We start from the raw sequence: 14,766 nt of genomic DNA, 5'->3' as shown, positions 1-14,766 counted from the left end.
GATAGTAACCTTTCGAGACTCTGGACACATGGGGGGGGGGGGGGGGTAGCAAAACAGGGGTCTTTTGAGGAACAGAACGGCAACACTCGCAGATGGAAACAAAAACGTCCTTTGAAAAGAACGTAGAAATGTATAGTACATGCGTATTTGGGTGCACTGCTGAAATGGCAAATGGAAATGCTTAATGTTGATTCCGGAAACGGAAGAGTGTCAACTTGATTTGGCAGTGGGTCTCGTCTAGACGGCTCGTCTGACATGCTCTCAAGACTACGATGCTACGTCCTGGCATTGAGCTGGCAAGATTACTGAAAACTGTATCTTCGGCAATGGGTTTTATCTATTACAGGAGCGAAACCATCGGCAAAATATGGGGTTTTCTTTGGAAAAGAACTATTCTATCATACTGATGCGACACAGATTTAAAAAAACAACAACAAAAACAACAACAACAACAACAACAACAACAACAACAACAACCAACAAACCAACAAACCAACAAACAAACAAACAAACAAGACAAAAAAACGATAAATAAATATGTAAACAACACAATCATGTATAAACAACATAAATAAACAAAAATGACAATTAAATGCAAAAATTTAATTAAAAAAGAATGAATAAATGAACAAGTAAAATACACTTTATATCACTTATGATTATTTTGATTGCTGATCTCAGTTGTTATTGAAGAATTAATGTTTTGTCAGTGTTGGTTTAACTTAAATTAAATTGTGCTTTTATTGAGAACTAAAGAGCAAAGAAATTACTTGACTCAGATTACACATCAAGCTTTACGTATTGTGGGACAACAACGTCGGTCAATAACCCACGGGCACCAGCAAGGCCTTATGGACTTACAAAGTACTGTTGTTCGTTCTTTAGTATGAGTATGGGTATGTTCAGACAGCGTACTAAGTTAGACCCGAACCGGTTTAACTTTTACGAGCAGCAGGGGGTGATCGTAAAAATAAAACCCCTTTGCGTTCAGACAGCACTGAGTTAAACCCGATCCGGTTTATCTTTGGTTTTAAGAGGTCAAAGAAAACGCGACCCGTTACTCTAACGTCCTGTTTATTGTCCTGTTCATTGGTCACCGTGTTACGTAATGATTACGGAGGTCAATGGGTCGCCTGTTGTGAGTTAAACCGGATGTGGTATTTTTTATTCTGTCCACACACAGTGTTAAAAGATAAACCCGAAGCGGTCTAAAGATAAACCCCCTCCCTGGACGGTTTATATTTTGTGGGTTGAACTCAATTCGGACTAACTTTAGATCCGTTCAGACACACTGAGTTGAACTCGATCGAGTTGAACCATGAGTTAAACCAACTTTAGTACCGTGTCTGAACGCACCCTATGACTGTCGTGGTAAGTTGACAAGGGGCAGTTTAAAGGGGAGGTACACGTTTGGTAGTTTCTCAAAACAAATATTAACTTAAAAACTGACTTGGTAACGAGCATTGGAGAGCAGGTTGATAGTATAAAACACTGTGGGAAACAACTCCCTCTGAAGTACCGTCGTTTTTGAGAAAGAGGTAATTTCTCACTAAAATAATAAAAGACTTCTAGCTAGAAGTCTTTTATTCCTATCTGAAAGCACACAAATTCGTCCAACAATGGTGTTTTTTCTTTCATCATTTTCTCGCAACTTTGATACCTTCCCTTTAACATGTGTCCCCATCAAAATTTATGCTACTTCAGAGGGAACCGTTTCTCACAATGTTGTAATACTATCAATAGCTCTTCAATGCAATGCTCGTTACCAAGTCGGTTTTTAAGTTAATATTTTTGAGTAATAACCAATCACTCTACAGAAAAGTCGAGTCCAGTGGGAACACGTGCTTTAGATGAGACCACTGTGTTACGTAATAATGTCGTCTCTGTTACGTAATGTGGGTTTAGAAATATTATATCAAATAACGATGTTGGAAGATTTACATAGCGTGGATCAAATTGCAGGTGCAACTATAATTATGGGAGAAGTGTGTTTTGAGAAGAGACCACACACCAGCTCTTCTCAGAACCAACACTTCTTCGAGAAACAGCCAAGGGTTAATGATCTATACTTCAAACCAATCGATGGGAGTGCAATGTTTTTTAAACAGACATCATTGTAAGGGGAAATAGTGGCATTGTTACTGCACTTTGAGTTAAACTCAGATGTTTCTGAATTAAAACGTCAAGCAACATTATAATTTAGAACGCATGGTTGGGGATCATGAGTTGAAAAAGTCAACAAGGCCCTCAAAAATCGGCCAATTTTGTTTCTCGAGACTAGAGACCCTTTCCCGATGGCTGAAAATAAATCACGGTATACAGTGTTTGGACTGTGATGTGCAAACTGTACAAAATATCCGTACAATTTACGGCACTTTACCTGGCAGCTAGGCTGCAAGCAGGTAAAGTGCCGTTAATTTCACGGTGAAAGTTTTGTAACATGTGCCTTGAAGGGGTAGTTTACAACATTTTCACATGTGAAACTTACGGCACTTTACCTGGCACTAGCTGCCAGGTAAAGTGCCGTAAATTTTACGGATATTTTTTTGCAGTAGTAAAACTATAGTATACAATAGTATATGCTATAGTATAGAGACAGCCCATGCCTCTCCCCGCCCTTCGTGAAAGGGAACAAAATGTGTAGATACATTTTGGTGTTCATGATGAAGGGCTGTGAGACTTCAATTAGCATTGGGTATTGGTTGCACCACATTTCCTTCAGTTTTTGTGCTAACAATTTAATACCTTCTGTTGATGCGTATAGACTGTAATAAGCATCTCATCGTATGAAGTGGTTTGTGTGTCACCGAAGATATGGATGTTGAAGAAATTTAGTTGTGTTTTTGTCCCTCCTTGTGTTTTATGTCCCGCAATTTTTGTTTTCCCCAAAAGACATTGCAATGATTTGGTAAAAGAGCAGGCCAATTTCATTATGACGTAATTTTGCCGGAAAGAGCCAATTTTGACGGAAAGGGGAAAAATATTGCAATGTCGTTTAGGGGATAAAAATCGCGACCCGGAGTCCGTGTCAGTTTGACCCAGTGTCAATAAGAAACGTGGTTCAATTCTGGACTTTCTGCTCGAATTCCGGTTCTTGTTCTTAGACCCGGAATCCAGGTCGATTCTGCCTTTTGGGCCCTTTTCGAAACCACGGCTTGGTCTTGGTCTTGGGCTGTGTCTGTTACTTAGAAAACGTGTGGTTTTCTTACAGAGCAACCAGGCGGACTAAGCCACAGTCGTAGTTTCGAAAAGGGGGTGCAAGATTGACGCATATGCTCATACAAACACGGTGAACTTACGTCAGCGGTTTGGGTAAAACGCCCGACCCGATTTTCGTTGGGAAAACAAGTTTTGTGTTATAGTTTAATCTTTCTCTGAAAGAATTTTGACAGATGACGCTGTTTTTCATGCATCACGGCCAATACACAAAATATGCACGTAACATCCAACGTTGTTTGTACGGCACATGGCCGATGGGTGTGAGATTTGGATCCCGACAATATTCATTTCTAGTTTTTAGACAACGGAAGGCCTTAGGCCAACAAAGCTTCAATCATTTAATAAGCTTATAGTTATCGTTTTCGAATCTTTGAAAATAGCCATTACTGCTGCTCTCACAATGTGGGGAATATCTTGCGAATATATATTTGAATTTCGCGGTGAATTCGCCCAAATTGTGCGATTGGATGGTGAACATTTTCATCTCAGTCACCCCTCGGTCGTCCCTTGACCACTCCTTACCAATATGTTACTAGTATATTACGCCTACCGATGCTTGCTATGCCTGCCGATGCCTTATACGAATAGCTATAACGAACGCTGCGAATGTTGCGAATGAGCTTACGAACATTTTCAAATAAATGCAGGGATGTCTTGCGAATGTTACGAATACTTACGAATGGGCTTGCAAACGTTACGAATGTACATACGAATGTCCTACCAACGTTGCCAATGCCTTGCCATTGTTTTACGTTACGAATTATTTGACGACGCGGCCGCGATTGGTGTAAATATGCAGAGCGAATCTGCCTCTTATTTTCTGGGCACCTCCCTGCGGGAAGCAATATTTGTCTCAATATTGGCAAGACATTTGCAATTTTTATAAAGGAACACGTTGCCTTGGATCGGACGAGTTGGTCAAAACAAAAGCCTTTGTAACCGTTTTTTATAAAATGCATATGGTTGGAAAGATGTTTTAAAAGTAGAATACAATGATCCACACAAGTTTGCCTCGAAATTGCGTGGTTTTCCTTCTACTGTGCGAACTAACATGGTCGGCCATTTATGGGAGTCAAAATTTTGACCCCCATAAATGGCCGACGTGTTAGTCAACAAGGTAAAAGGAAAACCACGCAATTTCGAGGCATGTTTGTGTGGATCATTGTATTCTACTTTTACAACATCTTTCTACCCATATGCATTTTATAAAAAACGGTTACAAACGCTTTTCAAAGACCAACTCGACCGATCCAAGGCAACGTGTTCCTTTAATGGCACTTAAAAAATAAGACACGTGCACAATATTGGTAACCGTTCATCAGCATTTGCAATCCATTGGGAAGCTTTCAAACATTGGCAAGTGTTCGAAGCAAATTCTCTCTCAATTGGTAAAGTATTGGTAAGCCATCCGTAACAGTGGCAAAGTATTGGTGAAGCTGTTGTAACATTGACAACAGTGGTAAGACATTCGTAAAGGAGGAGAACCGGCGAAAATTACAAACGCCTTACACATGCCTTGATGCTACTCTCCCCCTTGGGCGAAAGTTCTTGCGAATATTAATATTGAAATTCGCGATGAATTCGCCAAAAAGTTGCGATTTGATAGTGAATATGTTCTCGGTCGTCCCTAAACCCCTCCTTACCAATATATTACGCACAATACGCACGCTTTACCAACAGTACAAATGGCTTACCAATGCTTACGAAAATCGGTGGCGAATTACCGTCTTCACAACATTCGCTGAAACTAAGGGTGGCGAATGGCCTTGTGAAGATGAATATTTTAATTTCGCGTTGATTTCGTCCAAAATGGCGGTTGTATAGTGAATATTTTCATCTCGGTCTCAACCCTCGATCGTACTCGGTCGGCCCTCTCCTTACCAATATATAACGAATGTTTACCAACGCTTGCCAATGCCTTTAACAATGTTGCCAACGCTTACGCACGCTTCACCAACGTTACCAATCTTACGAAAATCGACGGCGAATGACCGTCTTCTCAACATTCGCTGAAATTTAGAAACCGGTTTGTAAATATTGACCGATCTTCGTAAGGAGGTGGGGAATAATTTTTGTACGTTCCGAATTTGTTACCAACGCTTTCGAAGACACGGCGAACGTTGCGAAGTTTTAGCGAGTGTCAAATACTTCCCTCCGTTATATAGCATATTTGCTCGCATATTCGACGTATGAGAGCAGCATAAATTGACCGATCTTCGTAAGGAGGTGGAGAATGACTAGAGAACGTATAGTGAATTTGTGGCGAATGTTGCGAAGTTTGAGCGATTGTTAAACATTCGCTAGCATATTCTCCCTAGTGTGAGAGAAGCATTACGAACAACGTTGCCAACGCTTACCAATGGCTTACCAATGCTTACGAAATTCGACAGCGATTGACCGTCTTCACAACATTCGCTGAAATTTAGGAAGCGCTTTCTTAACTGACCGATCTTCGTATAAGTTCGTATTTGTTACCAACGCGTACGAAGACACGGCGAATATTTCAAAGTCAAATGTTTCCACGTGTAAGCATAGTCGCCACAGTGTGAGAGTGGATTTTCCGACATTGCATCGTATGATATAAAGGCACTGGACACCGTTGGGATTGGTAATCATAAATAATTGTTATCATAAAAACTTTACTTGGTAACTAATAAGCAACATGCTGAAACGTCAGAGGGAGCCGTTTCTCACAGAGAAAGAGATAACTTCTCACTCAATTACTAAAAGACTCCTAAAGCCTTTTATGATGAAACCGAGAGCACACAAATTTGTGCTGTGCAATAAGGGTGTTTTTTCTTTCATTGTTCATCGATGACCAACTGAGTCCAAGTTCACAGACTTGTTATTTTATGCATACGTTGGGATACACAATTGTAGTGAGAAAACCAAAGGTGCCCAGTGCCTTTCATTCAGCAAGAAGGCGATATCATCATGGAGAAATGACTCATGCTGGCCGACCTCTGCTTGCATGGGCTTTGCATTGATTGTTAATATTCTAAACACGCTGGGAAAGCTGTCAATCCTTATTACAAAATACTAAATCAAAACAATGTTCAGGTATTTATAGCCGCTATACTCTCGATATTATGATGGGTCGAAAGTGAGAGTTCCAAGTTGTTGTATTATAAATAATAACACCTGACCTGCCCCCCAGTGATATCTTGCAGGCAGAGTTGGTATATAGGGTGCAAAATGGCATAGAGGAGCTATGGCACGAGGACCCCCAACCCCAATCTCATGGAGGAAGACGGATCATGAACTGCATACACTACATAGGGTGCAAAATGGCATAGAAGAGCTATGGCAAGAGGACCCCCAACCCCAATCTCATGGAGGAAGACGGATCATGAACTGCATACACTACATAGGGTGCAAAATGGCATAGAGGAGCTATGGCACGAGGACCCCCAACCCCAATCTCATGGAGGAAGACGGATCATGAACTGCATACACTACATAGGGTGCAAAATGGCATAGAAGAGCTATGGCAAGAGGACCCCCAACCCCAATCTCATGGAGGAAGACGGATCATGAACTGCATACACTACATAGGGTGCAAAATGGCATAGAGGAGCTATGGCACGAGGACCCCCAACCTCAATCTCATGGAGGAAGACGGATCATGAACTGCATACACTACATAGGGTGCAAAATGGCATAGAGGAGCTATGGCAAGAGGACCCCCAACCCCAATCTCATGGAGGAAGACGGATCATGAACTGCATACACTATATAGAGTGCAAAATGGCATAGAGGAGCTATGGCAAGAGGACCCCCAACCCCAATCTCATGGAGGAAGACGGATCATGAACTGCATATACTCGATCACAACAATTCCACATCATTGGGGCCGAGAAAATAGTAGTTTCGGTTGTTGTTAAAGAATTTAGGTCATCGAGGAAAATAAGACATTTTATTACTGTCGTTCAAAGTATATAGTATAGGCTACCCAAACTCGGCCCTTTAAAATTGTCACAAACTGCATGGAAAGTAACGGCAGCTCTTTTTTTTTGTCAGAGTCAAGTTGGCCTACTACATGTGGGCCTATACGGTCTTCTACCTTTTGAGTGCAGCCTTCAAATTAATGACTAGGCCTACTTGAATGTGGGGGGTTTTTTTTACTAAAAAGAAATCGGATGTTCGGAAAAAATGTCAACATCATGTCATGATGGTTGGGTAAGATTAAAAACCAAAATTGAAAAATTAACTGGATAGTTGTGCTTGTATCAAGTTTTTAAGCGTGAGTTTATTTCAAATTAAAGCAGTAAACAATAACATTGGCTATGTTGGATCAAGATTGACTGTCAATCAAGTGACCCGAATATAGCTGTATGATAAACATTACACGCGACAGAAGATAACAAGTAAAAAGGACTGTACGGTTCAATCAGTCAACCAGGGAGCAATAAACTATAGTTCATTATTTCAATCTGCCTGGCCATTCCCTGCATCACTTCAGAGTGGCCATTGTTTGCAAAGAGTATTTAGAAACAGAAGCTCAGTGCTGAAAAAAAGAACCTGAGCTGTATTAATGGGGACCGAAGCGTCGCGACGGTTTCCTGTCCCACAACCACAACTACTACTAGGAATATACCCCTTTTTACTTTTTTACTGGATTCACTCATCCATTACTTTCTTGTACATGTATTTCCTAAGCTTGTCCCGTTCATTTCTATCTAAATAGTATCGAAAGGTCATGTAGTTTTTTAGATGCAATAACGTAACCCTCATGCCGACGGCAGGAGGGTTACGTTATCGCAACTAATGTAGTAGTTTTTATGTTCATAGTCTTTTTGAGCGCTATAGTGACTACCGAATTCCTTGTGAAAATCAAACGGTAGCATGGAGGAAGGAAACAGCCATGGTCACAGTCATTCTACCTAACCATGGTCTAACTGTCAAACTGATTATTTTGAACAAAGATGTGACATTGATAATCTGTGTTCTAGTAAGGTTACACTACACAGGCTGGAGATGGAGTTAATCATTGAGTACCCCCCCCCCCAAACAACCACCCTCCCGAGAACCTTGGTGGGCCGGGTGCATAGTGGGTGACACGCATGACACCATTAATTATAAGAGCAAATAATCTACTTTTCTTTGTTTCTGAAAGACTTTACTGTTAAAACCATCGATAAATTGAGATCACAAAATGTCTTGACATTCATTCTGTGTAAATGTAATCATTGGACGTCAATACATACCAGGAAAAAATACTTGAAACCGCCATTCCGTAGCCAACTACACGTTGAGAAATGATTAGTAGTGTCTGGTCTGCGGTGACACTTAGTTACAGTCCTGCCCGTCGTCGGCGCGTAGTCCACAGAGATGGGAGCCATAGGCCGGTTGCAGCTGAGCTCATTACCTCCCTCCAGCAGGTTCATGCTCGATACACTCTTCTTATAAAAATCCAAGACTGCAGTTTTGATCTCGTTCCTACTCCTTCACAGTCCGTCTTGGCAACTGACCAGCAAGATCGAAGATCATGGTCACTGAGCACTGTCCAGCTTCGCCAAGTGTTGACAATGTCCACATTGCTTAGTCCTTCGCGAAAGGAGGGAGGCTGATCTTCAATTGTTAATGTTTGTTAAGTTTCATACCCACTGTAGTTAAACGCCTTCGGCTATTATCAGAGAATAGACCGACAGTGAAGATGTGAATAGGATGTTTATGAGCCGGTAAATGCCGGCCGCTACCCGACCATCAGCTGACTGGGAGTTGCGAGGACGAATGACGAACCGACGCAGACGAGCCGTAATACATCATTGCATTGGATGTAACTAAAAATACACCTTGAGATTTATAAATGTTATGAATGAACTGTTGCTTCAGAACAAAGGAAGTGAACAAGCAGGGTAACCTTGGGCCAAACCATTTACACTCGAAGGGGGGTTAACTGTAATTGTTTTTGATGAAAGTAGACACCGGTAGTTGGCAGTTTAAAATGAGACACCCCTATTGACATTTAATGACACGTCTGCTAGTCTGCGGTATGCTATGTAAATAATTATAGAAATACTGTTCAGCATAAAGCAGGAGCGCTCTTCGTGTACCGTGGGTGAACTCATGCACAAGTGCATGGATCATGTAGGCCTACTATACGTAGGTTGTTGACTGACAGCAAATAGGAATAAGTTGAACGTCACCATGGTTGACTACCTCCATGGTTGAACTATGGAGGTCGAACCTTTCCTTTCAATAATGTAATTTTCACAGTGCACTATTGCCGTTGTTTGTCCTGGAGTTATGTACATATAATGCAAGTTTTTATTATTTTATACCACTGTCATTGGGGATTCCCCCCCTTCCGAGTGAGTCGGTATCGGTGCCCCACCCCTACACCTACTTCCCAAGCGCTGACAATTTACAATTCTCGCCTATTAAAACGTGTCTCCACACCCATTCCGAACACTTCATTGTTTTTCTTTAGGCCTACTTGTTATGTTCCACGGTCTTTCTACAAAAACAGTTATCACTAAAAATGATACAATATTGGTTTATTTCACTTTCAAAACCAATGTACAGTATGCCGATAGGTTGAATTATTGCACTGTTACAAGTCAAAATGTCTTTAAAAGTCTGAAAGCAAGATTTATAAACAATCAAAACACCAATTATTCAACCGGCACAAAACCTAATTAAGAATGTGACTTTAAAATAATATGTATATGCCATCGATTTATTTGGCCCATTTGTTTAAGTTTATCCTTGAAATAAGGAGTTAAAAAAAACGCTCCGGCCTCAGTCGTCCTTTTTACGGGTTGTTTCCATCAGCCACAGATGAATGATCAACAGCAATGGAAGTCTTCCCACCGCATTACTCGGTCACTATTTATAATAGCTTCTAAGAAGACATTTTTTTTACAATGGTGTAGCCTTGGCCTTGCCAATTCTTTCACTCGAGGCAGATGTTCAAGGTGATTCCAAAGAAGCTGTCATGATTCCTTGTGACATCAATCCCCTCAAATCTTCAAGGTTGTTTTGTATGTTTTTGCGAAAGCTCATTGGAGACAATTGAGGTGACTCGGTGTCCGTGGTTGTGTTTGCCATCATGAAAACAGTGGCCGTTCACCAAGGTCCATGTGACTGCTTGCCCTTCAATGAACTACTTGATCTAGTCGGAGACTGTGCTCAATATTCTCAGTGCATCCAAAATGTGTTCCGAATGGCTTCTTGTTTTAACTGCACATTATATTTTTGGGTTATGTTGCTAAAACTCAATTGGTCGTCGGAGTTGCGAGATATGGAAGAGGGAAACAAACTTGTCACACGAAGCTGTGTGCTGTCAGATGCTTGATTTCGGGACCTCAAAATCTAATTCTGTCGAGGTCTCGAAATCAAATTCATGGAAAATTACTTCTTTCTCACTAACTACGTTACTTCAGAGAAAGCCGTTTCATCACAATGTTTTTAAGACTGCACAAATATCAGAATTGACTACCTCAAAATGAAATTGAATGACTAAACACACGCCTCAAAAACACTCCTGCGAATTTGAATGCAGCTTCGATGAATTGTTAAATTGAATGATTATTTTGTTAAATCGAATGACGTAAAAGTAGATTTGACTAGTCTTTAAAGCCATTGGACCCTTTCGGTAAACAGTGTTGTCCAAGGTCCACACTTTGTGTACCACAACTTCTATATCAAATAACAAACCTGTGAAAGTTTAGGCTCAATCGGTCATCGGAGTCGGGAGAAAACAACGGAAAAACCCACCCATGTTTCCGCGCGTTTCGCCGTGTCATGACATGTTTTTAAAATAAATCCGTAATTCTCGTTAACGAGAATTTATATTGTTTTACCGTTTTCTCAAAAAGTAAAGCATTTCATGGACTAATATTTCAAGAGAAGTCTTTCACCATTACCTTCTGTAAACCCTGTAAATTATTTGCAAATCTGTGAACTTTTTTTTTTCTGTACCGAAAGGGTCCAATGGCTTTAAATGAAATCGAATGACCCTTTTTTAGTAGCATTCGATTTCGTGCGAAATAGAATAGGCTGGTGGTTAAATTGGCTGCTCATTTTCCGAAATTGACCGAGAAAACCTATACTATCAACAGCTCTCCAATGCTTTCGAGTAAGTTTTTATTAATAGTTATGTTTTAGTTATTACCAAAAGTGTCCAGGCTTAGTGTCCATTGCCTTTGCACCTGGAAGTGGTATTTTTTCAAAATAAAGCTTTTGTCACTAATATATGTGTTTTGATGAGTGGAATGTGAATAAACAGTTAACTAAGGTTTTAAAAAAATCAGTTCTTATGTTATTTACAAATTTAAGAGTAGACCCCGACCCGAGAGGGCGCTGTTCGTGACGTCAATCGAGGCAGACTTTGCCTGTAATGCGTAGAGTAAACACAATTGCAAAGTACATGTACGGACCAAGTCGTGAGTTTGTACGTTTCAAAAAAAAAAAAAATGCCGACCAGGTGTATTGCTGCTGAATGCAGAAAAACACTTTTTGAAATGTACCAACTCACGACTTGGACGTACATGTACTTTGTACGTGTGTTTACTACACGCATTGCAGGCAAAGTCTGCCTCGATTGACGTCACAAAAGGGGTAGGCGGAGTCAGCCCCCCAAACAACTTTATATATTTTTTAAACGTATAAATCGTGACAAACAATAATTTACTAAAAAAAATGTTTTATTGTTCGTAAGCATATACTCTTATGTTTGAAAGAAAAAAAATTCTATTTCCAGGTGACTTTAACTCTGAGTAGACATGGGAAATTATGGTGTTATGGTCTATGTCTGCAGTTGTAGCCCCCTACGTCCTTATATTTATTATTATTATCATTATCATTATCATTATCATTATCATTATCATTATCATTATCATTATCATTATCATTATCATTATCATTATCATTATCATTATCATTATCATTATCATTATCATTATCATTATCATTATCATTATCATTATCATTATCATTATCATTATCATTATCATTATCATTATCATTATCATTATCATTATTATTTATTCAGCCATTTCAACAATACATGACAATACAAAAAATACTTCCAGATGGGCTAGGAGAAACAAAAGCAAAATAATTACTGTGGTCCATAGACCTGCCTCCCCACATCTGGTTGTATAAATACCAGTAATAAAACGAGTAATCAAATATGTATAAAGCAATTCATGTACAAAAAGATAGAAAAGTTAACTATAAATAAAACATGTCTATGTACATCAAAATTTGGCAACTGAAACAAAAAGCAATATAAAGCATGGACTATTTGAGATAGAACCAGTTTTAGGAGTGAAATATTTGAGAAACTTGCACAGTGTAAAAACAAACTAACAACAAACAGAAACATTCCTAAACACTTAAATAATGTAAGTAGAATGCAAATTAAATGTAAGTGACCAAATCTATAAAGAGAAAAGAAAAATCCATCAAAAATAATATGTGAATAAATAATTTTATGAGTAAATAAACAAATAAATTAATAAATATAAAAATACAAAAATAAGTAAACAAATAAATAAACAAACAAATAAATAAATAAATATACATAAATATTTAACTCCTTAAAAGTAAATTGTGGGATTGCGCATAGTTGTTATGAAACTGTAAAAGGATTAAGCACAAGACCAGTTAAGAAATATGAGCTGTAGCTACACTATCTTCATGCTTCAGAGCTTTTAAAAAGGATGGCAGAGAAGTTAAAATGGCACAATTGCGGAATTCGATTGGCAGAGCTGACCTGAGCCTGGGAAATATGTGGATAGCACTCAAATGCAAAGATTGAGTTCTGGCAAATAAATGTTTGAATGTTAAAGCGCTATCATATCTATGGTTAACAACAATGTTCTTATTAACAGATTCACATTCAATTGTAAAAAAAAAGACACTTAACAACAAATGAGGTCATCCAACTTTTACGGCGACTTGATAAAGAAGACCATTTTAAAGCACAAAGTCTGTCGGTATATGACATTTCTCCAAATCGTTGACCTAATATAAATCTAGTTGCACGCCTCTGGATTCGCTCAAGAGACTCCTCCTCGAAAACAAATCTCTCTTTATACTTTTGAAGTTATAATTAATTTCAAAAGTAAAATAAAATATTAAAATGGTCTATAGCCGTGTTCGCACTGGATTAATGTTTTGGGTAACTTAACCATGACGCTGGGTAACATTCTGACGGGTTAACTTTCCCACCGTCCGTCCGCACTTGGATTTATTTGACTCGGGTAAACTTACCGAGACCGTGGGTAGTATGGTTCCCAGACCCAAAAATCTCCGACTAGGCTCTGTATTTTTAACAAGAGATGTCAAGGAATCTTTGGTCAGGGGACCAGACTAGACCGTGGGTAAACTAACCGAGCTGGCCCCCTGATGCGTAACATTTGACAGCACTTTTTGGTTTTCGGCTCGATCTTTCGCAATTATTGTTGATCTAAACAATTCGATATCAAATTCAAATCCATTTGCCTTTTACTGCTGTCCAAATCGCCGTCATATTGAAACTTGTGATCGCAACTTCTGAACGGGTCATTTTCTCGAACGTCACGGGAAAATTATTCCGCGTTTTTCAGCTTAAGAGTTGCATTCCTGATGTTTGCTACATTGAATAGCTCAATAATTGTATTCTTCCATGACAATAACATGTCAGCTTCTTCGGGTCACGGACGGATGGGAGATTTAACCGAGTCGTCGCGCGTCCGCATTGGACTTTCTGTTCTGGCTCGGTTAAACTGACCTGGTCAATCTTTGGCACCTTTGGCTCAGTTAAACTACCCATTCGGTTCGGGTAAGTTCTGGGAGGAAAACTTCCTGGGCTGTTCGCATTGGAATTAAAATGGGTAAGTTATTAGCTTACCCAAATTAAGTCCAATGCGAACAGGGCTATAGCTGACATTTCTTGTCACTTGTTTTGTATAAGCCTAAACAATTAAAATCATTATAACCAAAATACAAAATATTTGAATTATTTCTGGAAACTTTAGGCCTAAATTGAACAATAATATTTTGTTATCAACTGTTTAAAATAGAAATCGAATAACCACGATGACACTTGTTTTAGTATGTGATTTTGCAGTGTCCGATTATCGTTATGTAGTGCACAATGAGAATACATTTTATGTGATCGTCCGCTCCTTAAAAACATCGCATCATAGACCTACCATTATTATCCTTTTATTTGTACTTTTATAAAGATATCAATAGATTCTGTCCCCCCACCCACTTGCCCCCCCCCCCCATAATGGCAGTGTACACTTCTTCTGAATCATTCTCCATCCCCACATGGGGAACACCGAATCTCCAGCGGACAGATGGTACTCACACTGTTATTATCAAGTTAATTAACACATCTAACTAATAATAATATGGTTATATCTCCTATTGATTTCACTTACTTGCTATAATCAATGGTGAAACATGTCAAAAATAATGCGCTATAAACGCTATAATTAATTGGCATGTGCCTAAATTGGCAAGTTTGGACGGGAGGACTGTCGAAACCATCAAGCCGCCGCGTGCCTCCCGCGCAAGTGCGCCCTCTAGTGTGCCATTTGTCGAAAA

At 39.4% G+C, this 14,766-nt stretch overlaps 1 protein-coding gene across 1 annotated transcript in view; it reads right to left on the bottom strand.

Moving 5' to 3' along the window:
• The window catches only part of LOC139946985 (NADPH oxidase 4-like), a 28,733-nt gene extending 19,370 nt beyond the window's left edge, over positions 1 to 9,363 (bottom strand). The window contains exon 1 of the mRNA XM_071944788.1: positions 8,427 to 9,363. Coding sequence (XP_071800889.1) covers positions 8,427 to 8,606 — 180 coding nt within the window. The 5' untranslated portion in view covers positions 8,607 to 9,363. The remainder of the gene's footprint in view (positions 1 to 8,426) is intronic.
• Positions 9,364 to 14,766: the final 5,403 nt, after the last annotated feature.

This window comes from Asterias amurensis, chromosome 14 (assembly GCF_032118995.1).
Source record: "Asterias amurensis chromosome 14, ASM3211899v1".
NCBI classification, from domain to species: Eukaryota; Metazoa; Echinodermata; class Asteroidea; order Forcipulatida; family Asteriidae; genus Asterias; species Asterias amurensis.
This window is presented reverse-complemented; position numbering and strand designations above follow the sequence as displayed.